The 24,790-nt window shown below is 50.2% G+C and overlaps 11 protein-coding genes and 1 non-coding gene across 12 annotated transcripts; 5 read left to right on the forward strand and 7 right to left on the reverse strand.

Annotated features, from left to right (window-relative positions):
- Positions 1 to 287: 287 nt before the first annotated feature.
- M431DRAFT_493938 (hypothetical protein) lies at positions 288 to 1,412 on the reverse strand (the record flags this gene model as incomplete). The annotated part of the gene is made up of 2 exons (XM_024917182.1): positions 288 to 1,252; positions 1,325 to 1,412. The coding sequence occupies 2 exons, from the start codon at positions 1,410 to 1,412 to the stop codon at positions 288 to 290; spliced, it is 1,053 nt and encodes a 350-aa protein (XP_024775179.1).
- Positions 1,413 to 4,023: 2,611 nt separating this feature from the next.
- M431DRAFT_402247 (hypothetical protein) lies at positions 4,024 to 4,963 on the forward strand. Its single transcript, XM_024914874.1, has 2 exons — positions 4,024 to 4,590; positions 4,676 to 4,963. The coding sequence occupies exons 1-2, from the start codon at positions 4,138 to 4,140 to the stop codon at positions 4,826 to 4,828; spliced, it is 606 nt and encodes a 201-aa protein (XP_024775180.1). The 5' UTR covers positions 4,024 to 4,137; the 3' UTR covers positions 4,829 to 4,963.
- A 135-nt stretch (positions 4,964 to 5,098) lies between these two features.
- On the reverse strand, positions 5,099 to 5,821 carry M431DRAFT_493940 (hypothetical protein; the record flags this gene model as incomplete). The annotated part of the gene is made up of 1 exon (XM_024917183.1): positions 5,099 to 5,821. One exon carries the CDS (start codon positions 5,819 to 5,821, stop codon positions 5,099 to 5,101), a length of 723 nt encoding a protein of 240 aa, XP_024775181.1.
- A 662-nt stretch (positions 5,822 to 6,483) lies between these two features.
- On the forward strand, positions 6,484 to 8,485 carry M431DRAFT_493941 (hypothetical protein; the record flags this gene model as incomplete). Its single annotated transcript, XM_024917184.1, has 2 exons — positions 6,484 to 8,293; positions 8,361 to 8,485. 2 exons carry the CDS (start codon positions 6,484 to 6,486, stop codon positions 8,483 to 8,485), a joined length of 1,935 nt encoding a protein of 644 aa, XP_024775182.1.
- A 47-nt stretch (positions 8,486 to 8,532) lies between these two features.
- Positions 8,533 to 9,339, reverse strand: M431DRAFT_402270 (hypothetical protein). Its single transcript, XM_024914875.1, has 3 exons — positions 9,133 to 9,339; positions 8,972 to 9,040; positions 8,533 to 8,895 (listed from the first exon to the last, which is right to left on the reverse strand). Exons 1-3 carry the CDS (start codon positions 9,178 to 9,180, stop codon positions 8,734 to 8,736), a joined length of 279 nt encoding a protein of 92 aa, XP_024775183.1. The 5' UTR covers positions 9,181 to 9,339; the 3' UTR covers positions 8,533 to 8,733.
- Positions 9,340 to 10,628: 1,289 nt separating this feature from the next.
- M431DRAFT_82620 (hypothetical protein) lies at positions 10,629 to 12,008 on the forward strand (the record flags this gene model as incomplete). The annotated part of the gene is made up of 1 exon (XM_024923192.1): positions 10,629 to 12,008. The coding sequence occupies one exon, from the start codon at positions 10,629 to 10,631 to the stop codon at positions 12,006 to 12,008; it is 1,380 nt and encodes a 459-aa protein (XP_024775184.1).
- Positions 12,009 to 12,170: 162 nt separating this feature from the next.
- M431DRAFT_4510 (hypothetical protein) lies at positions 12,171 to 13,832 on the reverse strand (the record flags this gene model as incomplete). The annotated part of the gene is made up of 1 exon (XM_024915265.1): positions 12,171 to 13,832. One exon carries the CDS (start codon positions 13,830 to 13,832, stop codon positions 12,171 to 12,173), a length of 1,662 nt encoding a protein of 553 aa, XP_024775185.1.
- Positions 13,833 to 14,519: 687 nt separating this feature from the next.
- Positions 14,520 to 15,278, reverse strand: M431DRAFT_82533 (hypothetical protein; the record flags this gene model as incomplete). The annotated part of the gene is made up of 1 exon (XM_024923179.1): positions 14,520 to 15,278. One exon carries the CDS (start codon positions 15,276 to 15,278, stop codon positions 14,520 to 14,522), a length of 759 nt encoding a protein of 252 aa, XP_024775186.1.
- A 1,566-nt stretch (positions 15,279 to 16,844) lies between these two features.
- Positions 16,845 to 18,117, forward strand: M431DRAFT_530088 (hypothetical protein). Its single transcript, XM_024920781.1, has 4 exons — positions 16,845 to 17,244; positions 17,315 to 17,567; positions 17,605 to 17,651; positions 17,801 to 18,117. Exons 1-4 carry the CDS (start codon positions 17,188 to 17,190, stop codon positions 18,047 to 18,049), a joined length of 606 nt encoding a protein of 201 aa, XP_024775187.1. The 5' UTR covers positions 16,845 to 17,187; the 3' UTR covers positions 18,050 to 18,117.
- A 2,898-nt stretch (positions 18,118 to 21,015) lies between these two features.
- Positions 21,016 to 21,802, forward strand: M431DRAFT_493946 (hypothetical protein; the record flags this gene model as incomplete). The annotated part of the gene is made up of 3 exons (XM_024917185.1): positions 21,016 to 21,345; positions 21,386 to 21,514; positions 21,578 to 21,802. The coding sequence occupies 3 exons, from the start codon at positions 21,016 to 21,018 to the stop codon at positions 21,800 to 21,802; spliced, it is 684 nt and encodes a 227-aa protein (XP_024775188.1).
- A 228-nt stretch (positions 21,803 to 22,030) lies between these two features.
- M431DRAFT_t89 lies at positions 22,031 to 22,112 on the reverse strand. Its single transcript has one exon. It is a non-coding gene; the product is annotated as a tRNA-Thr (tRNA).
- A 1,040-nt stretch (positions 22,113 to 23,152) lies between these two features.
- M431DRAFT_402333 (hypothetical protein) lies at positions 23,153 to 24,625 on the reverse strand. The gene is made up of 2 exons (XM_024914876.1): positions 24,476 to 24,625; positions 23,153 to 23,611 (listed from the first exon to the last, which is right to left on the reverse strand). Coding segments are annotated over exons 1-2 (432 nt in total). The 5' UTR covers positions 24,477 to 24,625; the 3' UTR covers positions 23,153 to 23,180.
- Between the last annotated feature and the right edge of the window lie 165 nt (positions 24,626 to 24,790).

Consider the following 24,790-nt stretch of genomic DNA (forward strand, 5'->3'; position numbering starts at 1 on the left):
TAAACAAAGGAGATTCCCCTTAGTACACATTTGTGACAAGTCTGCAGAGCTCATGATAAATTAACAACTCAAGTGCCCTCTATTTTATATATGACCAACAAATTATATACATACTATTCATAATCCCATGACTTCATATAAAAGAAACAACCATTCTAAGAGATGTGCGTATGTCTTCATTGATACCCTCAAATATCAAGAACTGCCATCCTCCACCCTTGAGTCACCTCAGAATATTCGTGAGAGAATGGTGCGACGCCGGCCATCGAAAAGTGTTGTCCGCCCCTTCAATCACACCATTCATCCTCGTCATAAAAGTCGTCATAAACGAAAATCTCGACGTCAAGTTCAGCTTCAGAACAATTATATCTGATGGGGACCCAGCTGACCTCCTCCGCGTCCTGGCGGCCGAATTTCCCGTTAACATGGATGGTCTTGGGCCTCCACTTGCTTCGTTCTTCCGGTCTCCATTTCATCTGGACACACCATAGGTCGCCTTCCACCTTGCGGATATGCTCATCTTTGAACCCGTCCGTCCAGAGCTGACCCTGGACCCTCCCTTCGCGGAAAAAGACGCTCGTTGGATCCCAGACTATCGCACTATGTGCCAAGGAAATGAGTATTTGTTGCTTTTGCATCAATTCTTTGGCCTTGTCCAAGGCGGCGATATTTCTCATCCACTCCTTGCCAATCTTGAAGAAGAAGCCATCATTGATGTCGGGGCTTAGTCTCATTTCGATCTTGGTGGATGGCTTTTTGAGACTGGAAAATAGCCTAGACGATGAGCGGGAGAATGGCCTGAATTTGCTTGTTTGGCGCCTGGGGGCTTCGATTCTAGCACTCTGACGGTTCATCTTCTTCTGCTTCTGCTTGGTCATCTTTCTTAGACGGCGCTCGCGGTGCTTAGCATCTTTGATAGCATCTTCCACCACTTCGTCGATACACTCCCTCATTTGCCCTTCTAGCTCATTGTGGCGGTCCAAGATGCCCATGATGCGACGGGATAGGTTCCTGGTCCCCAACAAAGCAACCGCCATCAACTCGCTGCGGTGGCTCTCGAGTGCCATCAGTACGCAGTCCATCCATTCTTCTCGGGTATCACACAAGTCGACATCTCTGGTCGGTAACCGACGTCCGAATTGCTCAATCTGGTTGAGTCTCAAAAAGTCTCGAATCCTTGAGTTGATTCTTTGCCATAGTGCCTTTATATTAGGCTTGCAGAAATATTCGTCGATATCGTAAAGAAGATTTTCTATTCGTCTGTTGTCAGAATATATAAACAAAATAGAAATGTGCTATGACCCCTTATAGAAGTAACGCGTACCTTCATCCTTCTTATTATTTTTAGTCGATGATAGATCCAGATTGCTAATTTCCTGGGTAATCTTTTCGACTGGTGCTTGGGGAGACATGTTGGGATAGGACTCGGTCCGCTATATCGCCCAAAAGATATCTGCAATAAATTTGAGAGCTTCACAAGACTGTTGAAAGGGTTTAGAAATTTTTGAAAGAGCTTTTGCCAGTCGTGTACGAATAACCAGTAGGCGTATGGCAAACGTATGAGAATATAGAGGCTAGAGATGTTGTTGTTTTTCTTGATATGAAGAGGGAAAGAAATCAAAGGATGAGGCCGCTTTATTAGAAGTTTTGGACGACCCGCCTACAGAAAGAAGTAAAAGCCAATCTTGAGTGGAATTATCCGACCAATTCACAAGCTTTTGTTAACGGAGCTTATACTTTATGTTCCAGCGAACTTTCAAAAGCCTTGACGACTTCTCACGCCTCGAGAGAGTTTGTACGATAATTATAGGGCATGGTTCCACCCGCATGTGAAGAATTGTATATTCAAGAAGTCACTCATACACAGGTCCCCGTTGGATCACACCAAACGAAGAATAATGTCATAGCTAGAGACGGAGATTAGGGCGATGTATATTGTATATACTGATGCGGGATGGAGTCTAATAGATGTGATTCTTCTCAGCTATATAACCGAGTGGACTGTATAAGTACAATGAGCAGGTATTTGAAAGTCTATAACCAGTGGAGTCTCCATCGAGATAGGTAGACATCCATCAGTAACTCAATGGCAGGTCCCGTACCACAACTTCGAGGCACATCAAGGTTCAGCTAGCAATCGATGCCTTCAGTTGCCATGACAGTCATAGCTGTGGAAATGCAAATTGTGCCATGGTGGGTGAATTGGTAGCTTTCTACTATCTACTAGTACCTACCTACGTTAAAGTTGCGTAGAGGGAGGTATGTACTTCCATCGGTATATTATAGAAATTCATTGTCCATATGAAGAATCGCCTTTCAGATAATAACCGTACTTATTGCGGTAGAAGAGATTCTGTTGTATCAGTATAAGTGAATACAGAACAAGAAACTATAACGTGCGTATTTCACACGGATTACGTGTCATGCAAAAATGTCTAATCGCATGGATCCTGGCCCTGGTGAAGATTTGACCTATATAAGAGGATCCCAAATTCAAGTTCAACATTGATTGTCAGCCTTGTTTCCTCAATATATCTATCATCTTTCTGCAAATCTTCAATCCTTAGTGAATCATACATGCGAAAGTCAATTTGGATTCGAGATGAAACATGCAAAATAACGAGGACAGGACCGGTGTAGATGTAGGATGTAACTTGATCTTTTACAATCATACATGGCGAAATAACTACCCAATATACACTGAGCCAAGTACAAAGAAATTATGTGCCCTAACGGATTTTTACTCTGTTGTAAATAATAAGGACTTGCAAAAGGTTTTACAACAAATCAATAGCATCTTTGGTAAGCTTGTCTGCTCAGCGCAATCTACAGTCTCTTCTTACCAACATTATAGAAGAGTGAAATTCGAGTTTAATCCTTGTTTTAGCCAACATCTTAGGAAACATTGAAATAGTCTTAACACTCCGAGTTGAAGCTGGAGGCTCAACATTGACAGCAGGATGATGGCGTCAACGTTATCAACCATGCTTATTCGGGGAGCAAGGGTGCATGTGGTTATTGCGCGTTTCCTATTTAGTCGTTGGCGATGGCAAAGTCGAACATGGCTTGAACATTTTTGGCTGTGCTAGCTCTCGTTTTTCTTTCGGCTTTTCTCCGTCCCAGCAAGCTTACCACAAAAGGTGTTCTCATTGATTCATGATGCTTCAACAACAGTGAGTGAAGACTGTCCCTCTATAGAGAACCAACCCTTTACTACATCTTGCTCTCGTTCACGGCAAAGTGACGGCGGCCATTCTAGAATTGGCTAGCCTCCATCTGCATGTAGGTTCATGCCGGCGATTGAGTCATGCCTAAACTCGCAGATGGATGCTGTTCTGGTCTGTTGCTGCCTGCAATGCGCCTTATGGGTGTCTGTCTCCGTGATCCTTTTGTCGTATCCAACCAGCTGCTTAAAGAGGTACATGTACATACTCGGGGTGTCTTACACACTACCACCAAGAGAGATACATGTACATATAAAACATCATACGACCAACTGTGTCTATAATAAGCCCTCATATGGATGAAGCCGAGGAAAATTCTCACTGCCTCCAGCATCCCGATCCCAAGATCGCCTAAACCCAAAAAAGCATGTCTAATGCGCCGTTACGGAGCAAGCAGGGCAAAACTCATCCAATGCTGGACGTGAGTCTGTATGAAGTCCTTTGTACTAGGACATGAATCACATACAGCGAGTGACGCAGCAATCGTGGTGGGGGAGGGGGAAAACGGGACTTATTTTTGCTGACCCAGAAAAAAAAATTTAAGGAGGGAAAAAAAAAAAATTAACCATCGGGAGCCGCCGATAAGCATGTGTGAAGCGAATTTGCTGGGTTGGTGAGAGCCTCTATATTTTGCTCCTCTTCCCTCTTTTTTTTCTTCTTCCTCTTTTTTCTTCCTCTTGGGCATTCTGAGTATCCCGTCTCGCTCCCGTGGTCACCGGCCTCGTTAAGAAATTTTTTCCATCTTGACAATACTTGTTCCAATTTTATTTCTTTCTTTGATACCCCTCCTCTCTTTTTAGAAAAATAACGAAATAAAAAAATCGCCAAAATGGTTGAGAAGCTCTACGTTACCTACAACGACGTATGAATACGCCCCTTGGACACGACAAACCCGCCACATTGTCTTTTACAAATGCTAATCCGAATCCCTCCCGCAAAACAGGTCCACAAGCTGTGCCAGCAGGCCGCTACCAAGATCCTCGATGACTTCAAGCCGCAGCTCATCATCGCCATCGGCGGCGGCGGTTACGTGCCCGCGCGAATCCTGCGCTCGTTCCTCAAGCGCCCCGGCTCCCCCAACATCCCCATCCAGGCCATCGGCCTCTCCCTGTACGAGTCCCTGGGCGACGACACCCAGGTCGAGGAGATTGGCACAAAGGTCACCCGCACCCAGTGGCTCGACCTCACCGCTCTGGGCGAGATGGCGAACCTCGTCGGCAAGCGAGTCCTGATTGTGGACGAGGTCGACGACACCCGGACGACGCTCGAGTATGCCGTCAAGGAGCTTGAGAAGGATGTCGAGCTTGCCCGCCAGAGGATCGGATCTGATGCTCCCAAGGCCGAGTTTAGCATCTTTGTTCTCCACGTATGTTTCTTTTTTTTTTTTTTTTTTTTGTCTTTACTACCGAGGTTGCATGGTTAAAGATTACGATTTACTAACTCCTTTCTAGAACAAGAACAAGGACAAGAAGGGCCAGCTGCCTGAGGACATGGTCAACAACCGATACCTGGCTGCCGTCACTTGCGGCGACGAGTGGATCAACTATCCCTGGGAGGCCATCGACATTGATGAGCACGACCGCCTTGCCGCCCTGAAGAAATAGAATCCCGCTTCGTCATCTAAGCCTGCGAATATGTAAAATGAGAAATAGAGCAAAAAAATAATAACAAATAACGATACCATTAATATTGCTCCTCTGCTCTTTGTTCTAAGCCTGCTCTCTTTGATGTCTATTGTAATGATACAAGATATTCGATTCTATACAAAATGCTCCATGCCACTCCATTTGCAATTGATTGCCCGATTCAAAATGCCGCCCGCTAAAACTCCGACTTGAAATCTATTCCTTTTCTTCTTTTTGTATACCTCATCTTCAGCCGCCCAATGTTCCCTCTCGCTGGTGTCTCTCCTTCAGCCGCTTCTCCTGCTTCATGAACTCGCGAATGCCAACCGGAACGTTTTGGAAGGCTTCTTCATCCCATCTATCCTTTGTGAGCTCCCAAGCCGAATCCGATCGACCGCCATCGGCATCCATGGTACGTCCTCCGGCCTTTAATCGTGCTTTCGCTTCGGCCTTGGTCGCCGACCACTCTTCCAAATCTTCTCGGTAGCGATCCCACACGCAGTTGACGCACCCGCTCATGCAGCAGTTGTCGGGCTCTTCCGGGCGAGGGGGGATGAGGATGCCGGCGATGTATGTAGATTTCGCCTTCTTCTTGGCAAGGCGGTCGGCTTCTTCCGCGGGACCGAGAAGACGAGAGCCAAAGATGACGCGCGCTCTTGCTTCAGGTGTTTGTGTTTCTTCGGGTGCTAGCATAGGGAAGGTCTTGGAGATTGCGTCTTGCTGCTTCTGAGCTGTGTCCGTGTCCGTGGAGACGGGACCGGTTGTTCTCCTAACTGATTTAGGAGGCGAATACAGAGTAGGGTTTTCGAATATGGTTTGGTAGTATGCTCCAAGAGGTGTTCTTTGCGGCCACTGCTCCTCCGAGGCAGCTCCAGTGACGCTGGCAAAGCATCGTCGATAGCATTTCCCTTGCGACAAAGCCGCGCTCGGTCGCACAAGCCCCAGCCTCGATACGACGTTTCTTGACGACATTGATTGTGATTTGTTTCGATATCTTTGGAGAATTGCGCTGCGGCAGAGGCGATGCGATGCGCAAGGGCAAATTTATAAGAGCCGGCAAGAGACCGGATGGGAGCAAGGCGATGAGCCGGAATTCGCACTTCGGCTTCGCAGAGCTTTTGTGGGGGGCAATTCGGACGTCATCGGGCAAACCGGCATTTTTTGTCTACTAGGCCTAGGTAGAGAGTCACACGTGATGGCTTCTGTGCTAAACGGAGCTTCATTTCCAGTCTTGAGCAGATACCGTTTGTGCAAGAGATGCAAAAAAATTCATTGAATTCATTTCTGTAATAATAATGTCATTGATTCATTGTTCATGCAACAACAAGTAACAGCGAGTAGAAATTGGCAACTCGCATGACCTGATTTTATCCTCGAGTACTTAGAGCTGTACAGAAACCAAGCGCTACCGCCTACCGCTTTGGTCCAAGCCCACCTTGTTTAGCTGCAGCTTTGCTGTGACGCGCTCCATTCGGCCAAAAACACCAATCCCACATCGCCAAGCTGTTCATACAGGCATCTCGCATCTTGCATTTTTTTTCTCTTTCTTTTCTCTCGTTCATTTTCTTTAGTCCAACAATACGCCCTTCTCCGCTACATGGTTTTACAACTCACCGGCCCCTGTTTCTTCTACAATGGATGGGCCTGCGTCAAAGAGACGCCGGGTCTCTCCTCGTAATTCGTCTGTCAACATTGCCAGCAGCAGCAGCAGCGACGCGACTCCAACATCCCCGGAACCCCTAAAAGCCCGAGCCAATCGCCTTGCAAACGCTGCACAGGCAAAATCCGGTGCAGCTCGTTCGCAGCCACAGACTTTAGACAATACACAATCTGCGCCACCAACAGAGCTACCAAAGAAGCCCTCTGCGAGCGACGAAGGCGCACAAGAAGCTGGGGACGAATCCGCCAACGCGACGACTACGGAAGCCAGGGATCCGGCGCAGGAGGAGAACGAAGCCACGCAGAGCCCTGGGTCATTACCATTATCAGAACAAGCCGACAGCAGCCCGGTTGGAATACCTACCAGATCGCCATTCAAGCCGAGGCCAAGGCCATTACCGCCACCGGCACCCGAAGGAGACGACGAGGCAGATTCATTCTTAGGGAGGAGACAGCGAAGATCGCCAAATAGCGGTCGCCCCATTTTACACCCAGAACCCGAGTTGCCGCCATCTGCGCCTGATGCCGCCTCTTTTAAACCTCCAAAGGGCATACACAGCAGTCCGTCGCGATGGAGAGACAAACCAAGGACGAAAAAGAGCTCACCTTTAAAACCATCTTCAAGCCACCCTCCGGCGAAACCCGGCAGCAAAGCTGTATTGCCGATGCACAGCTTTCAACTACCTCCCAGGGACAGCGATAGCAATCCACAAGAGGATCCTTTACACGAAAAAGCCCATCCCGCTCGTCAAGTTGGCGTTTTTGATCCGAATAGAGACAAGAAGAAGGAAATAGAGGCTCTTGATGAAGAAATTGCAAAGTTGCAACAGGATCTGCAGATAGTAAGCAAAGAGAACGACAGAATACGGCTGATGCAGTCTTCTGGTCGTATTCTAAGCTTTGCAGATGAGGAAGAGGTGTTTGACGTGGTGCGGCGTCATCTCATCGACTCCGAAACAAAACCTCCGCCACCACCATCACAGCAGCTGTTAAGAGCAGCATTGAATCCTACGGCGCTATTGCCTTTTGGAAGGACCACTTCGGTTGTAGCTACAACAGACGACCAGGTCAGCACTACAGACATCAAATCTCACCATCCCGTACGGATGACGGCGGAAGAAGAGTTGCCATATCTGCAACTATTCAGCCCGTTCGAGGTTACGTCAACTATGGCCGTCTTGCATGCGGATGGGGACCAGCCCCTGCGGCAGCGACGTGTCATGACATTCCGGTCAAAAGACACACCTGGGCTCTTTACATCCAAGGTCGAGATGGTGATAAATGCCACCAATTCGAGCATTGTGGAACTCAAGGTGCACTCACTTGAGCCCGCGGCGAGAGCTGAGCTGGGGCCATTTGTCGCCAAGATATGCGAGGGCGACTGCAACAGAAGCATGCAGCGCAACATAGGAATACTATCATGGGCGATGGGGGAATGGTACCAGGCTGCAGTTCAAAGAGCACAATTATGGTCCAAACTGGATCGGGAGCTAGCTTCCAAGGGAGAGTTTCTGGAAGCCGTTGCCGAGGCGCGGAGGAAAAAGCCGTTGCGAAGAACAGCTGAGGAGATGGAAGACGAGGGGGGGCAGCAATCAACATCCGCGCCATCCTTTAAGAAGGCCGAATTGGTTCACTTCATGGGCCAGCAAGCGTTTGAGTTTAACATACCGTCGACGAAGCGGTCGGACCCTACATCGTCAGTTCGGTTGGAGTGGAAGATTGATTTTGACTGGATTGGAGAGGCGCAAAACAAGGTGACTGTCATGATTGGGGTCCCTGGCAAATGTAAGAGCTCCATTATCTTGTTTCTTCTCTACCTTTAAAACTACATGCTAACATATCTACTACGCAGGGCGCAAAGCTGATCAACGTGGTGTGCTGGGAAAGCTCCCAAAGTTGTTTGAGGATCTTGTAGAGGGGGGGCAGGACCCGTCCCTCGCGGTTAAAACCATTGTGGCATTAGTTGTAGGAGAATAGTCAAGTGTTGGAGCTCTTGAGCGACGTGATACCAAGGGAATGAATGAAAAAGATGTTTCAACCTTCCTCGAGATAGATGGCCCTTGACGTGATTCCACCTCATCAATGGCAAGAGTACGCCTAAAACGTGAACATGAAAAAAAAAAAAAACACGTTGGTTTGATCCCCAGGGTGTTATTGCACACGATTATTTTTACATTTTGTTTATCCCTCTCGTCCAATTTGCGCCACGTATACCACGACGATATTTAGTCCACGTCAACGCCCAGCTTCCTCAGATCGACCTTGGCCAGCTCAATCTCCTCCATGAGCTCCTTGTGCGCCCCGGGGACATCGTTGAAGGTGAAGACGCCCCAGCCGAGACGGAAGAGGAGGAACGCGCCGAAGGAAATGAGGGCCCAGAAGGGGAGCTGTTGATGTTGTTGCAGATGTTAGTTTGCGTGTGGTCAAGACTCGGGGGTTTGGGTTTTGGAGTTGGCGACGTACTACTGGGACGATTTCTTGTTGGACGAGAGGAGGGAGGGGGATGAGCTCTAGGAAGAGAGCGAAGTAGAGCTATTTTCGAGCGACAATTAGCAAAATCAGCAAGGTGAGTTGGTATCGCGCTCCAGAAAGAAGCCAGGCAGGGGAAGGGGGGGATTTCGTACAGAGGAGACCAAGAGGCCAATGGAAATGGTCTGCTGTGCGCGGGTCATGTTGACGACGTGGATGTTGGAGGCGAAGTGAAATCGCGAGGTGACAGAAGTGTTAAAATGAGCGTAAAGGTTTGGTGGTTCTGTCGAGTGCTGCCCCCCTTTGCGAGATGATCAAAGGTCGAAAGTTGAAATTCCGCGAACGAACTAACTAACAGCGTGGCGCCTCGGCCGAGTTTGGAGCTTATTGGGTCTAAGGCTTAGGGGAGGCGCGTTGAGGGAGTCGGCCTGTAAATTTTAGAGGCGGGTGACTAAGCAGCCTCCAGTGTGTTTTGGTGTCCTTTTTACAGTACAGCAAGTCCCGGGACACTTGCACTTGTCATGGCACAGGAAAAGAGCAACAAGCAAGCAAACAACATCATCTCTTCATTCTCTCTGCTTCACATTTTCTCCTCTTTTTGTTTGTTGTTTGTGCTAGCAGTATTTGATTTTGCAAATACCACTGTACTATACAGATGGACATACTCACTAATCGAAAATAGGGCATGCAGTTGGATCTGCTCTGGCGCAGGGATGGCGCCCTCCATTCAGATCGCCCATCTAACCCTTCAGCTTACCAGGATCAACCCAAAGTCCAACCCACGGGAACATCCACCCGCACCCGTGCTAGACGTCCAAAAGGAGAGGCTATCCAGACGACCCTGGTATTCAGCTTTGCTCTGGCCGGCGTGGCGTCCAGTGACGGGCACTTGGGGCAGTAGCCAGCGTCGCAACAGGCCCATTCGAGCAGAGATGCGCACCGCCGGGAGTGGATTTTGGTTGCACGGTGGCCACTAGGAGACGGGCAATTAGCTCTCAAGCTGCATCTGCTCTCTCCCAGCCGTCCTAATCGCCGGTGCCATCCATTCAGAGCCCGGGCGCTAATGCAGGCCTTGCGATGTGCCGGTCGAAGGTCAGAGGAGCAACCGGCCTGGAATCAATTGATGCGACCCCTTGTAAGACAGCTTGATTCCCGATACGGGATCAAATGACGACAGACACCGGCGGGGAATGTCTCACTCTGCGGCTTGCAATTCGTGGACCCTCTGGACCGCAATGTTTTCTTACCACTTGTACGCGGGCCAAGAGTGACCGTGAAGCAGAAAGCAAAGACATGCCCGGGCTTTGATGCTTGCTCTTGGTCGAATCCTGCAGAGCTAGTGGCTGCTGCATGGGTGAGCTGGCACCGTGAACCAAGCACGCAGGCCGTATTTGTGATTGCGGTGGTGAATGTCTCACTACAGATCCACGGGCTTGCGGCCGTCCAATACGACTTCATCTAATTACTGCATGTATTACTAGCTACGGCACTGACCTACTTGTATTAGTCTATAGATGAGATCTCCCCCAACCTTTTCTTCTTCCCTCTTCTTCTTCCTCTTCCTCTTCCAAACCTGACTCCCTCTCTTCCCCATCCTCCGTTGTGGTGCTCTACTCGTCTGTTGTTGCTTGAATTCTATAACAAGATCAATATGACGACCCCGATTCCTAAGCCACCGGGTGTGCCATTGCTCGGCAACATCTTTGACGTCAAGCCCAGCAATACGTGGGACTCGTTGAGGAAGCTCTCCGAAAAATACGGCGAAATCTTTCAGATCAAAGTCCTTGGCCAGACCATCGTCTTTGTCGCCAGTGTGGCTCTAGCCGAGGAGCTTTGCGACGAGAAGCGATTCCGCAAGTTTGTCGGCGGACCGGTTGTCGAGATCCGAGCAGCAGTTCACGATGCGCTCTTCGTAGCATATGACGATGAGCCTAGCTGGGGCATCCATCATCGAATCATCTTCCCTACGCTGAGACCCGACGCTGTGGGGGCTCATTTTGGAGAGATGCGAGATCTAGCTACGGAGCTCTTGAATAATTGGAGAGGCCTTGGAGAGCAGAACAAGATCTCTCCTGTAGAGCAGCTCAATAGGCTGAATCTCGAGACCAACACCTCCATCTTCTATGGCAAGCGGCTCAATGGACTCGCGGGTCCTCCACACCCGATGATCCAGGCAATGGAAGACTCTACCTCTGAAGCCATGAAGCGCCCTACACGGCCAGGACTCTTCAACTGGCTCTTGTATGGTCGCAAGTTCAAGTCGTCAATCAAGACAATGCGGGACTATGCCGCAGACTTGGTCAAGTATCGCCAGGAGAACCCTACAGACCGGCAAGATATGCTGGCCACCTTGATGAACACGCCAGATCCCGAAACGGGCAAAACATTGACTGACTCACAAGTCATTGATGAGATTGTTACGATGCCCATCGGTAGCAGCACGGCACCCTGTTTGCTCGCATACGCAATCTACATTCTTCAGAAGAACCCAGAGGCCATTGTCAAGGCTCGTGAGGAGCTGGACCGGGTCATTGGCAACGGAGAGTTTGAGCTTGAGCATCTTGAGCAGCTAGTGTACGTGCAAGGAATCATGCGCGAGTCACTCCGCCTATCCTCGGCCGCACCAGGCTTCAACATCGAGCCACGGCCAACAACCGAGGGTGACAAGAGCCCCGTGCTGCTCGCTGGAGGCAAGTACGAGGTCGCACACAACCAAGCCATGATCATCGTCCTACACGGTGTGAACCGAGATCCAGCAGTGTTTGAGGATCCCCTGGCGTTTAAGCCCGAACGCATGATGGGCGAGGCCTTTGACAACTTGCCCGCTGGAGCCAAGAAGTGGTTCGGCAATGGCAAGAGAGTGTGTATTGGCAGATATTACGCTTTGCAGTGGAGCTTGGTTCTTTTGGCCAAGATGATTAAGGAGTTTGATTTCGAGTTGGTGGATCCAGAGTATAAGCTGGAGATGGACGGATGGTTTAATATCCGGCCCATTGACTTTTACGTCAAGGTGAAGCCGAGGGCTCTGTAACGTGTCATGAGTGACGGACTTTATAAGGATACCAAGGAATTGACTGATGTCAGTATAATAGGAAAATAGTTTGAATCAACTCAGGATAATAATTCACCCCCTTCAATACTCCAAAACACCATTCTTGCCTCCATCCATCCATCCATCTACTCGTAACACGCTTCACCTCTTCGGAATCACCTCAAACGGATCCTCCCCCTTCCTCACCGCCGTAATCAACATCTGCATCCTCCCATCCACCCTCTCATCCAACCTCCTACACGCCTCCTCCGGCTCGATCCCCTCCCTGGCGCAAATCTCCTCCACTTTACTCACGACCTTTTGCCGAACCCCAACATAATTGCTCGCGTACTTGATCTCGCGCAGCGTGCCCGTGCGCCACCCTGTAGCGTACTGCCTTTCGAGGGATTCTATCGCCGGGTTGCCCTTTTTGCCGTGCTTGTATTCTGTCCAGACGTCGAGCACGGTGCGGCCCATGCGGTGGAAGCGGAAGGGGCGGGAGGGAGGGCCGGAAGCGTAGCGGGGGAGGGTGGTATGCCGGGGGGTTGAGTAGCGGGGGCGGGAGGATGATGATGATGGTGGTGATTTTGTTGTTGATGATGATGATGATGGTTTTGTTGGAGTTTGAGGGCGGCGGGGGAGAGGTGTGGGGGAAGGTGAGCGTGGTGATGGTGAGGAAGAGGATTCTGATGCGGAGGATGGCGAGCAAGGGCGGTAATCTGCGTTTGGATCTGTGTTGTTTGGGTGATGATGGTTGATTGCTGTCCATGCGGATTTGCGTAGCATTGCTTGAAGTCGAGGTGCGCCAGCTAATATCTTGAGATGGTCATCGTCCTCCTCATCATCATCCTCCACGTTATGCCCTCTCTCTTGGGGAGCCTCTTCCTCTGTTTGACGAACTTCCATCGCATCAGGCCCATCTTCGAAATGCACCCCTTTCTCCGCCGTAGAAGTCTTCTTCATCCTCGTCTGCCTCTTCTTCCCTCTTCTCCTCAACCCATAACTCCCACCCGCCCTCCTCTTCGGCACCTTTCGCCCCGTACTCCTAACAGGCTCCCTATCAACACTCGGCACCGGCGGCACCTCCATATCCAACCCTCTCATAGTAACATCCTCCTCTTCCTCTTCCTCCTCCTCAACAACAAGCGTCGGCACATCCGCCCCCTCAACACCCCCCAACGACCCATCCCTCACACTCTGCATAAACTTATTCGCCTGCCGCAGCATCACAAAATGCATATCCAGCCTCCGTCTCATCTCCTCACCCTCCTCCCTCTCAAGCACAACATCTTCACTCAAACCCGCCAACTTCTCCAACAATTCCTCATTCTCCTTCCTCGCGAGCCTCACTTCCTCGCTCATGCTGCCCAACTTGCCCATCAGCTCCTCCACCCCCGCCGCGTAGTACTGCTGCATGTTAATCACCATCTTGGCCACCTCCATCGGCAAGTAATCCAACACGTCCACCGCCACCACAGTCTCCGATTCTTCGACGCATTTTGGATTAGTATTGTCCTTTTTGTTTCGAACAATCGGCACAATGCTCTTTTTGGGCGTAATGCGCCGGTTTGCTCGGCCGGGACGTAGACCCATGCCCCGCAAATAAGGCTCGGAGCCGGGTGGGTCTCCCGGAAGCCCTTTCGGAGCCGAAACCGAGGGCACGGCTGAAGGAGCGGTACTTCGAGTTTTGCGAGTTCGGAGAGCGAGTGGCGATTTTGAGGGGCAAGAGTAGTTGTTCGAGCAGCTTGGGGGCCGATTCGCCGTCAAGGCTAGCTCACGGCTCTCCTGTTGCTCCATTTCATTCGAGGCGGTCGCGTGCACCATTGTTGCGGTATTGACGAAACGAACATTACGGGTTTCAACCATGCAAAAGCGTTCAAGAGAAAATAGAAGGAATAACCACTATTTATCGCCATTTACACGACTAAACTTCATTGTTTGTGAAAGTGTGCTTTGATTGCTTCTATCTAAAGCCAGAATGGAGGATCAAAGAAGCCTGGCTTTGCTTGTCTTCCTCACGGACCTCAGAAAGGCCCTCAACGCCGCCCCTCCACTTTCGTTGCATTCCAGTCTTCAAAGGCCATGCTCTTTATTCTATCCATCAGCTCTAAAAGAAAAAATATGTTCATTCATCTCATCCACATCGTTGGTCGGCTGCAACCAGCGTCCTCCACTCAACATGAGCCAGCCAAGACGTAATAAAAGGGGGGCATCAAATCACAGCTCTAAAACCTGCTGTCCCACTCCCATGTCTATGCAAATTGAAATAAAGAAATAAAATAAAATAATGAAAGAGAAAGAGAAAGAGAAAGAAAACGCTCTCCTGGTATATGCGCATGCTTGGTATCTCATCTCGTCCAGACCCACACGAGAACATGAAAGAACCTGAAAGACGGTGAAAGAAAAAGATCAATCGGGGTATACAACGCCGAATAAATGTGATGCGCCGAAATGCAAAGGAAGAAATGATAGATGGGGTATTTTGAACAAAAAGGCCAAAAGGGAAAAAAATCAAGCAACGCTTTTGCGATGAACCCGGATGGAAAACCGGCCCTTGCGTGAGGATGAGGCAGGGCAGCCAGATGCACACTTCTCCTCTTGGTCGTCTTCCAGGTCTAGCCTGTACCGACGAACACTGCCAGTATCGTCATCAAAGGCGACATGCCTGCCTTTGCTTGTAAAACAGTCTGGAAGCAGATTCCTTCGAAACCAGCCCTTGACGCCCTTGCTTGCAGCATCAATGGCGGCATACTCCAGTCGACGAGTTCTATCGCTGGTCCAGTAATGGGTGGTCTGGGGCGGCAGGACAGTATGCTGGGCCTCCTGGCTTGTCTCTGTAACTTCTTCGAGGTCGGGAGCTCCAAACTGGTAGTAAGACATCTGGTTGGCGGGCTCGACAGTTCGAAGTTGGTATGAGACAGATGTTTGGCTGGTTGCGGGTCGATGAATAGGCGGGCGGATGCGGGAGCGCAACGACTGAGTTGACGAAGTGCCATACGTAGACAATCCCGTAGTACGCCGTGAGGGCTTGGGTCGAATATATGTGGCCGACGTGCGTGGCGAAGAAGTGTGCGACTCGTATCCAGAATCCTTTCGTTGGACCTTGGCGATGGCTGGAGACTGCTCTCTCGGGGACCTGGGCGACCTGGGAGATCGAGTGGGCTGGCGGCCCCGAGAAGTTGAAGGAGGCGATGATAGCGGGTCTACCATCTCAGCATCGCGGAAGCTGTGGTAGGAGATCTCGGACGTGCGTCGTGTCGAATGCGCCATAATGGTGGAATTCTTGAGATGTTTGCGGCCGGCGCAGTATAAGTGATGGTTGGGTGTGGTGGGTGTCAACCATATAAGTCGGCGGAGGGGTTGGTAGTTGGTTAAAGCGAGGTTACAGCCAGCTTTCGGCTTATTGTATATATGTCAAAGAAGGAGTGGTGTGAGGACGAGACCTGACGTGAGTGCGATATGGAGGAGTATATAGCTGGAGGTCCCTTATGTATCCTGTACTAAGAAAAGCCCCTGGATATTGCGAGCGACTTGAGACCAGGGCAAGACGAAATAGCAAATATTTTGTGGTTTTGGTAACCGCCCGTAAAAAGCCACACAGGATGATTATAACGCAGAGTTATAAATCAGTCGCCTGTGCGTGCAACGAGAGGTCTCCCGGCGGCGCCCAGTCTTTTTTCGAATCGATGGGAGCGACAAGCGGGATTGCGACTGGCAACGGCAAACGCTTCGATTGGTCCGGTCAATGGTGTCCGATTCAGGGCCCACGGCAGGCGGGGACAAAGAAAAAAAAATGAGAGCCAAGGGGGCCACTCAGTAGGGATCCGCTGCTGGTGAGCCGATCCCTGCCCCAGTATGCAGGGCCGGGGTGCTTGTCCAAGTCGGCTGTGGAGTTTGTTGGAATGGCAGAGTCGAATCACCAGTCGGCGGTGAGCGAATGCAAAAACCAGGGCAACAAGGGTAGGTTGGCGATGACGAGATTCAGACAATTTTGATAACCTGATTTGCAGGGCGACTATCTCTTCCCATTTACTACTTGTGGGCTGCACGGCATGTATTTTATTCTCGCCTCTCTTATTGTTCTTGTTTCCTTCTGGCGGAAACAGCAACGATGGACAATAGATAGATCGGCTGAGGCTAGCAGTCGCTTAGAAATGGGAGCAAAAGTTCTGTTGATGAGTCAAGGCGAAGGGCGTCGTCGAGAGGGCGTCGAGGCGTCAGTTGAAATGGTAACCAGTCTCGTAATGGATACTTATAGGCAAGATGCACTGACGCCGTCTCGTGGCTAATCGATTGGACCCAGAATACAGAGTCCAGGATGTTTTGGCGGTTGGCAAAGGCCCATCGCCAAGCTGCGGGAGCTGAGGTCCAGTCTGTTAAGTAGTCTTGGGTACCAAGTGGAGAGCTGTTCACCAGGCCCCTCTCGCTTCTTTTCAGTCTTGAACGCTTAAACGACCAAAGAAGTGGGTTGACGGCGAGAGTCCGCGCAGCACGCGAGGGGCTACAAGGGCGCTATTGCAAACCTGAGTTGAACAAGGGCCCTTTTGCAACGAAAACTTGGTTCGTCAAAGACAGAGGCAAAGGCGAGGGCCGGGGGGCCACAGATGAATGATATACTTGGAATGGTGCACGCAGCTGTCAAAGGACAGCAAATTGTCGAATCAAAGAATCACAGCCGAGGGAGTGTCCGTGAACGAGGTCCAGCCATGCATGTGTCTTTGCCGTACAGTACTGGTACCTGTCATGTGCGCTGATCAGCATTGCGAAGTCATCATGATTCTCGCTTGCATCAAGCTTAGCACGTACAGAGACATGCCGTTTGATCTATTAAAAACCAAGTGCGCAAGGGACCACATGCCGCCACCCACCAGCAAATCAAATCACACCAAGCAGCAGAGTCGAGTTCCTCCTGTGGCAGGTTTCGCGTAGTTTTGCTCTGGGCGTACTACCTTAGTCTAGTACCTTGCTTGCTGCAGGCCAAGTGGAGGCGGCGCTACAAACACCATGTCGACATGCAGACGCAGTGATGGGCCCCAGCACAGAGTTGCAACTTTGTCCGTTGCAGTGACGGCAGTGTTTGCAGCATTTTGCAGCAGAGGGGTCGGGGTCATGCGCATCGCCCCCAGAAGCAGGGCGAGTCGATACGCAGTGTGGTCGGCTAGACAGTGGTGGTTGGACGATGGCATCCGATGTCGCTACGATGGATGCCTCCCCAGAAGCGCCATTGGCCACGCGGGTAAAAGAAAGTTGCGGGACGGGACTTGGCTTTTGCAAAAACGGACGCCATGATCATCAGTTGCTTCTAGTCGAGCGTAGCGGCTTCTACAGCCGATGGTGGCCACGAGGAAATCCAGGGAGCAAATCCGCCACCATTTCTCCGGGACACAAAAGACAATGAGGGGCGGACGTTTGATCGGGACAAAGTCGCTCATTTGGTGTTGGTCTTGGTGTTGATGCTGGCCGTGGCGCTGGCGTTGGTATTCAGTATTGAATGTCGCTGCTCAGCTGGTGGCCGTGCGTACTCGTACGAGTCGTCACTGCGCTTGAGAATAGCTGCTGGTATGTGCTTCTCAGCCGTGCAAGCATCATGTGGTAGCAGCGCCCTCAGCTGCAGAGGCTAGACCCGAGGGTATCACGATCACGGTAAGCAGGGAGAGACAAATGTTGCTAAATCAGGAGAAAATAGAGTTCGACATTCACATGTCATGAGAAGAGACCGAAGCCACAGCAAGTCACGATCAACAGCAGCAGCGCCTGCCTTGGATGTTTCCTCCGTGCTACTACTCTGCTAGTGCTGCTACCTACCAAGAATGCCGCTCGCTCACACTCACACAACAGGTGCTACAGCCACACACACTTGCCACAAGCCAGAGCCAAGGTCAGAGCCAAGGCCAAGCGAGGCAAGAGGACTGGCTTCTCGTGACTTGGCCTCCAGGACGCACCTGCCAATCGCCATGCCCCGCGTATTGGTACTGGTACTGGTACAAAGCACAGCAGAAAGCGGTGAAACTGAGACAAGCGGCAGCAGCCATATGGTCTGAGCCACGATGGCGCTTTCCTCGCTCACACACACTAACACACTCACACGCTCATGCTTTGTTTGTCTGTCTCTGTCTCTCTTCCCCTCTTTGTCCAGGCAGCTACCATTAAATTGCGTGTAGAATGGCATGTGCTTGTACCTTCTGTGCTGTATTCTCGGGGTTCTCCGCATGGGGTACGGCTGATGAGATCCTTTTTTTTTTTTCACTAAATCTACCTTACTCGTGTCTGCCTCTATTGCTCCTCTATTGCTGCTTCTATTACGGCATTTTCCACGAGCAAGTTCCACACGCCAATATTAATGAACCAAGGCAAGGTACAGGACAGTAGGGAGGTAGATGAGCTGCCCGTTTACCTGTAGGCTGCCGAGTCATTCTCGTTCACACAGACGGAATAGCAACCAGGCAGCCCAGATGCGGAAGCACATCCGGCTCTAGACCATCTGCCAAGCTGCCAACCGCGTGCTCTCCCTTCTCCCGAAAAAGCTCAATGAAACGCTGGAACCAACCCACGCAAGTACCTTTGCTCTCTAGAATGGCATCGAGGTACTTATGTCTGCTGTTGCGACCGCTGCCAACTTGAATGACTTGCCTTAGGACCCCTCTCTCTACCCTGTCCATGCTCCAACCTTGCTTCAGGCATGGGCCATGACATGGTTCAAGGGAAGAAAAAAATGCAATCAGAGCACAAGCAAGGTCCTCTCTGCGGCCCATTCATGCAAGGTACGAGTACAGCGCCAGATTCCGTCTGCCCTCTTCATTTGCCATCTGTTGGCAATTTCGACTATCAGATTCGCTTCACTAGATGCCTCATTTCCTCCTATCCAGAAGCTTCGGTCGGCCTTCTAGACGAATCTCCATCGCACGGAAAGGAGCCAGCCGGCTGGGAACAATCGCCATTGCAATCTTGTCTTCTCCTTGCCCAGCAGATGGAATGGCGTGCTGCTGAAGGCCTTGTCTGCTGCCAGGGCTCCTCCTTTACGCACATCGCGTATCCTGCCTAGATGGGAACTAGCACCATGTACAATCAATCACAGACTTGGCCCCGTCGATATTGTTCCGCAAGAGGCCTCTGAAAAGTCCTGCGGCCCGGAGAGTTTCCGTACAGCGGCAAGATATGCTATCACTGCCGTCGTACTCATGCAATCACCACGAAATACCGCCGTCCTCCGTCGAAAGCGTTGGCAGAGCTTTTGCTGTCGCGGATCCGCGCGGCCCGCGGGCGGTTAGCCAATTGCTTTCCCCAGATTGCCACGGCTCCAGAGCGTGGCGGGTGCTAAGCCTATTAACTGGCGCCTCTAAGCGCCTGTTTAGTGCTTTCTAGGATGGAAGCCTTCTAGACGCCTTTGTCTCATTCAAGATCATCTTTGGCGCCAATTCGAACCTTCGACGGCTAGGCAATCATCATGGCTTCTTCCCTGTCCAACTGCTATGGCAATTGACCGAGAGGGGTGTCATCTCGGCAGTAATATTTTTTTTTTTTGTTGAGCCCCTCTTCAACTGCAGAATCTAGCATCTGCCTTTATTTGCGGGTCTCGTTACTCCTTCGTATTTCGCGGGGACGAGAGAAAGGGGCCTATTATATCGTCTCAGGATCAACTACTCCGTACTCTGTATGACATGTCGCTTTCGAATTCTACAACGCATACAAGAAGGCGTACATATAAGGATGCTGCCGCATTGCCTATTCAGGTCCGTCGGCCGGGTTGGAAAAGCCAAAAGGCCAGCGGCAATGTTACACCAGTGATAACTCGACAGCTCCAGAGGCCGCAGAATCATAAAGATGATGGGGAGCTTGCCCCAAGTAGACGTGATTCTTCAGATGATGCAGTGTCTCGGCCGATGACGAGATCTGAACACGACCCTTGAATTAAAGCTAAGCCTCAGACATCCGTAGGAGGCGATGTCGGTCTGTAAGGATGACCTTGCTCACGTACAAAGTTCTTACGTTCGGCAGCAGCAACATCTCTTAGTGTACCCCGGATTAATGCTTAATTGACTTGCATCACGGTTGGGCCGCCCACCCATAGGTTCAAGGACCAGATATTCTTCGACGTCCATGCGGTGGAAAGAAAACACCGCCAGTCTGCCACTATAATTTGTATGCGATCAGCAGCGCTGTATTCTTTCCACCCCTTTGACGTTAATACATTAAGGAGTATTCCAAGGTCAATTACGTCGGATAGGAGGACATCCGAACTGCGCTGAATATCACAGCTTGGAATTCGTCATCGTGGTTGCCAGATCAATGGCAGATGGGTTCATCCACCTCATAACAGTCATCTCACTTGTGGCGAAATATCATGCTCTAAAGCAAATACTACTGTCTCCTTGAATCTTTTCACTACGTAGAGGGAGAGGAAGCTGTCTAGCCCCATGAACGGGCCGCGGTGAGACTTCGTCAACATTCCGGACAGCCCAAGACATGGTGGAATGGAAATATACCGCACACCTACGGTTCATGAATTACGATTGGCCGATTTGTCAGGATACGGGGACTTCATGATTCAAAGGAAAGACGCCTTTGTCCCCCCAAATTAGCAAAAAGCTTCTATTCTTGATGTCATCTATGAGATCCAGCCGCAAGTCTGAGAGAAATATTCTTGGAACCAAGCTCACATTCCCCAGAGATTCGCCACTACCAACCGTTGAAACAAGTCGTCTTTGCTCTCCTGGAGATCTCCCTTATGTGTCCTGTATTGGAAAAGAAAAGTTCTAGGAATGTGTTTTACATCGAGTGTCTCGGCACAGACAGAACCCGTGGGGCCATGACTGGGCAACGCCTCTCTACATCTCGCATCCCGTGACTCCCAAGCGACATAATAGTTCTAATAGATATAAAAGACGAGATAAGATTCAATCCAAGTTAGTCCCATTCATCACCAGCAACCCAATCCCACAACTCCAGTCTTCTAAATATTCATCCCCAAAAAATCCCCCCATCATAGTTCCAGCATCAACCCGCCAAAATGCAGTTCAAGCTCATCTCCATCCTCGCCACCGCTCTGACGGTCCAGTCTGCCTACGCCATGTCTGCCACCCAGCAAGGCCAGGCTATGGAGCAGAGCGAACAGAGCAAGCAGGTCCACCAGCTGGAGGAGCTCGCTCACCACATCCACCAGAAGCAGATGACCGAGCTTCACCAGCTCGATATTGCTCTCCCGGAACTTAACGCCACTGGCATCACCTCTACCTTGAACAGCGTCGCCAACGTGTTTGCCACCACCGGCAATGCCATTAGCAACATCACTTCTGTTACACTTGCTCAGCAGCTCCCTATAAGCTCCCCTCGTAAAGGAGTGAACAAGTAGTGTATACATGTACTTACAAGAATGGCAGAACATCATCAATAGCATCAGCGCTCTGGCTGGAAACCTTGTCACCAACGTCGCCAGCATCATCACCACTCCTGTGACTTCCACCTTCAGCCAGGCTGACCAGCTGTCCATCTACAACGCCTTCGCCACTGTACGTATCTCCCTAATCTCATGCCAAATATCAAGACATCATATAATCTAACGACCATAACAGCTCACGAAAGCCAACACGAACCTCATCAATGCCTTCGTCGGCCCCAATGGCCTCGTTGCCAACTCCCTCCTCCGTGGCCCCATCGGTGTTGTCCTCAACCTGATTGAGCGTACCGTTGTCAACCTGGCCGGTGCCATCATTGCCCGTATCCCTGCCTACGCCAACCAGGCCCAGGCCCTGCTGAGCCAGATCCACGCCTCTTTGGCTCTGACCATCTCCGTCTAAGCTGCATCTCTTACAAAAAAAAGCTGGAGAAATCTTTTCATCTAATGACTTTACTGGTTGGTCAGGAGTTGGGGATGCTCCTTGGCCAACGTTGGGGAGGATGAGATACACGATGGGAATGACTGGGACGTCTCTTTCTGTCATTGTTTCAAGATAGGGCCATGTTACTTATAAACGAACCAGTAGTGCAAAAAGTCAATGGCAGCTTCAAAACCAAAAAAAACACAGTGCCCACTATCAGAGTCGAACTGATCACCTTGTCATGTCAAGTATTTACTAGTGACACGCTATACCGCTTAGCCAAGCGGGCTGTATGCTTTGAAGATGGCTAAAATGAGACTATTCAGTTTCCATGATGCCCCACACGAGAATCACTATCATTCTGTTTTTCGTAGGCTGACTGTCTTTTGTAAGGTTGTGTAGATATCACTTGAGTAGACGGCGCAGTGGTATCAATTGTTTGGGGTGAAAAGTCTGCGCTCCGCCATTCTACGCACGTTGCCCTCCTGGCAGTAAAAAAAAAAAAAAAGCAAAGAACCTCCTATTTCACAGCATTTTTAACCTCACCCGAGGGAGGCAAGCTACCTTCTATTTTTATCTTACAAGTGCTGTGAAAGATACCAATAGATGTAAAAGTGGTTACAGAGAAGCCACACGATTGGCCTATCAACACAAATTAGAGACATGTCGGTTCCATTTCCAGGACTTGGGTGGAGTTAAAAATGCTGTGAAGAAAAGATTCAGGCAGATTAAATATTATTGGCCCATGTCACGGTATAAATTGGAGTTATGTCGGTTCCATCTCCAGGACCTGGGAGGAGTTAAAAATGCTGTGAAGAACAGCCTGACCAGGATTAAGGAACTTAAATATTATTGGCCTATCTTACGATAAAAATTAGATTTATGTCGTTTCCATCTCCAGGACTTGGGAGGAGTTGAAATTGTGGTTGTGTCTTGTCTATTTGAAAGAAAGGGGCTGCCAACGAGGGCATCATGGCGCTCTACCCTAGAGGGGACAAATTTTCATCAGAAACAACATCATCTAACTCGCTCGCGTGGCAACAATGGGAAAAGCAAATTTGCATTGTCGTTGCTTATTGTTTCAATGTTCTTTACATAGATGTATAAAAGCAGACTGGAGTGTTTGCCGATGCAAGCAATTTCTTTCCGCGATAGAGGCTCAAAGAACACATATTCAGAGCCACTTTACTGCGCGCGAATGGGTAAGACAGAATAGACAAATCATGTCTTGTAATGGCAAACCTTTTTCTAGTCTACACCAAACAGCACGCGCAGTTCTACGACCAGCACTTCTCTTCTAGAGGGAGTAACAGCACTGCGCTACTTGTTGCCACAGGTATTACAATTATTACACTCACTAGGGGGCTCGAGACACCTTCACTGCATCAATGCTCTGCTTGTAGATGTCGCCTAATTTCATCTGCTTGCTCGTGAGCTTTGCTACATCACAGAGAGCAGAATTGAAAGTGACATCCGTGCCCTTATGTGTCAGTTGCAAATCTGGTCTCATGGGATGACTTGTCAACTTCGCACAGGTGTCTCGAGTCGAAGATGAAGAATGTGAGGCTCGGACAGGAGTGTGTAAAGCGAACCGTCTCGGCTCCGATTCTGTCAAATACTCGTAGGTGAATGGTGTCACCAGGCAAGCGCAGTGCCCTTCGCCGACACTAGACCTGGTCATTCTGATCGCAACGTCAAGTCGCTTCACTGTCTGTTTCGCAAATACTGGAGATGCATGATAGCTGTCGAGCAATCGAGCAGGGGAGCGAGTGGTAACCGGGCTGCTCACTGTTCTCTGTCAATAAGGTGTCACAAGGGCCTATATAGACCGATGAATGGTCACTGGACGAGAAAAGTGTTGCGCATTTCTGGAATCATCTCTGGAATTTGCCAGAAGAAAGAAAACCAACCAAGCTTCCTATTTCAACGCTGTGATACGGCAATTCGGGAAGCTGTGTAAGTTGCGCAACCCGAGGATAAGGCCCTGCACGCACCCGATGAGCAAGTTCCTGTAATATCAAGCTCAAAACCTAGGGATTTCGGAGTGCTGGCCCCTCTTGTTAGTAATTGGTATAAGCTTAATCATATGGTAACATTGAACCAGTCAGTTGACGCGGATCCCACTTTGCTCTCCGCATCTAAGTCGAGGGTTCTCCAGGTTGTTAATTGCCGGCCGTCATTCATCATAATGACTCTTTGCTTTTCCGGGAAAGCGGAAAAGACGGGTTGAGGCCGTCACGGCCCGCTCGTTTCAGAGCAGACTGAATTTTAACAAGACATGTAGGCGCTGTCAGGGAGCTTCGCGCTGACTCTCGGATCATGGCACTCAATTGATATAAACCCGAGGTCGGTTAGCTGCCTTTGCTCCCGGGCAAATGCTCCGAAGCCGGGTTATGCTTGATTGAAGCGGAAGGCTTGCTTCCGCGGTATTGATCTCGCTATAATAGGGGCGGGTTCGAGCGGGGGCCGTAGGACTGCGGTGAGCCGGAAATTGCGTGTGAGCAGCCAGCTATTGGCGATGCACGCGAGACGAAGCTTGACCATTGCTATACTCTTCTTCTACGTACTCTACGTACTGGTATGCCTCCGAATGTGACTGAGATGGGGGATTGCAGGACTGAATGGCAAAAGCACACACGAGAAGCAACTTACTTAATGTTCCTTGGCTTCCAATACGCTCTCCACGTGCAGTCGATGATTGTTGTCAAAGCGGATTCGCCACGGTACGGAACAGTCGCCTAGGCATGCAATTGAGTGCATTGGGAAACCAAGCTGGGGGCCTGGGCTGCTGAAGACATCGTCTTGCTTGACGATTGAGTGGCAAATCGGCAGGGAGGTGCCAGGACTTGGTTTTATTCGCGGCTGTTGATTGTCATCATCAATGGCGAGGGGCCGAGACAACCGTAGCCGTAGCTGGCGGCTGCAGTCACAAGGGAAAGGGGTCTGGCAACGATGTCGTTTAACCTT

This window comes from Trichoderma harzianum (assembly GCF_003025095.1).
Source record: "Trichoderma harzianum CBS 226.95 unplaced genomic scaffold M431scaffold_5, whole genome shotgun sequence".
Lineage (NCBI taxonomy): Eukaryota > Fungi > Ascomycota > Sordariomycetes > Hypocreales > Hypocreaceae > Trichoderma > Trichoderma harzianum.

What these genes read in the sequence shown, in the direction of transcription:
- M431DRAFT_402270 (XM_024914875.1), bottom strand. Translation starts at nt 9,180, where the DNA reads ATGACCCGCGCACAGCAGACCATTTCCATTGGCCTCTTGGTCTCCTCT. An exon ending in TTGGCCTCTTGGTCTCCTCT is followed by an intron (nt 9,041 to 9,132) that starts GTACGAAATCCC and finishes GCTCGAAAATAG; the next exon opens with CTCTACTTCGCTCTCTTCCT. An exon ending in AACAAGAAATCGTCCCAGTA is followed by an intron (nt 8,896 to 8,971) that starts GTACGTCGCCAA and finishes CAACATCAACAG; the next exon opens with CTCCCCTTCTGGGCCCTCAT.
- M431DRAFT_402247 (XM_024914874.1), top strand. Translation starts at nt 4,138, where the DNA reads ATGCTAATCCGAATCCCTCCCGCAAAACAGGTCCACAAGCTGTGCCAG. An exon ending in TTAGCATCTTTGTTCTCCAC is followed by an intron (nt 4,591 to 4,675) that starts GTATGTTTCTTT and finishes ACTCCTTTCTAG; the next exon opens with AACAAGAACAAGGACAAGAA.
- M431DRAFT_530088 (XM_024920781.1), top strand. Translation starts at nt 17,188, where the DNA reads ATGGCATCCGATGTCGCTACGATGGATGCCTCCCCAGAAGCGCCATTG. An exon ending in GCGCTTGAGAATAGCTGCTG is followed by an intron (nt 17,568 to 17,604) that starts GTATGTGCTTCT and finishes ATCATGTGGTAG; the next exon opens with CAGCGCCCTCAGCTGCAGAG. An exon ending in CCGAGGGTATCACGATCACG is followed by an intron (nt 17,652 to 17,800) that starts GTAAGCAGGGAG and finishes CTACTCTGCTAG; the next exon opens with TGCTGCTACCTACCAAGAAT.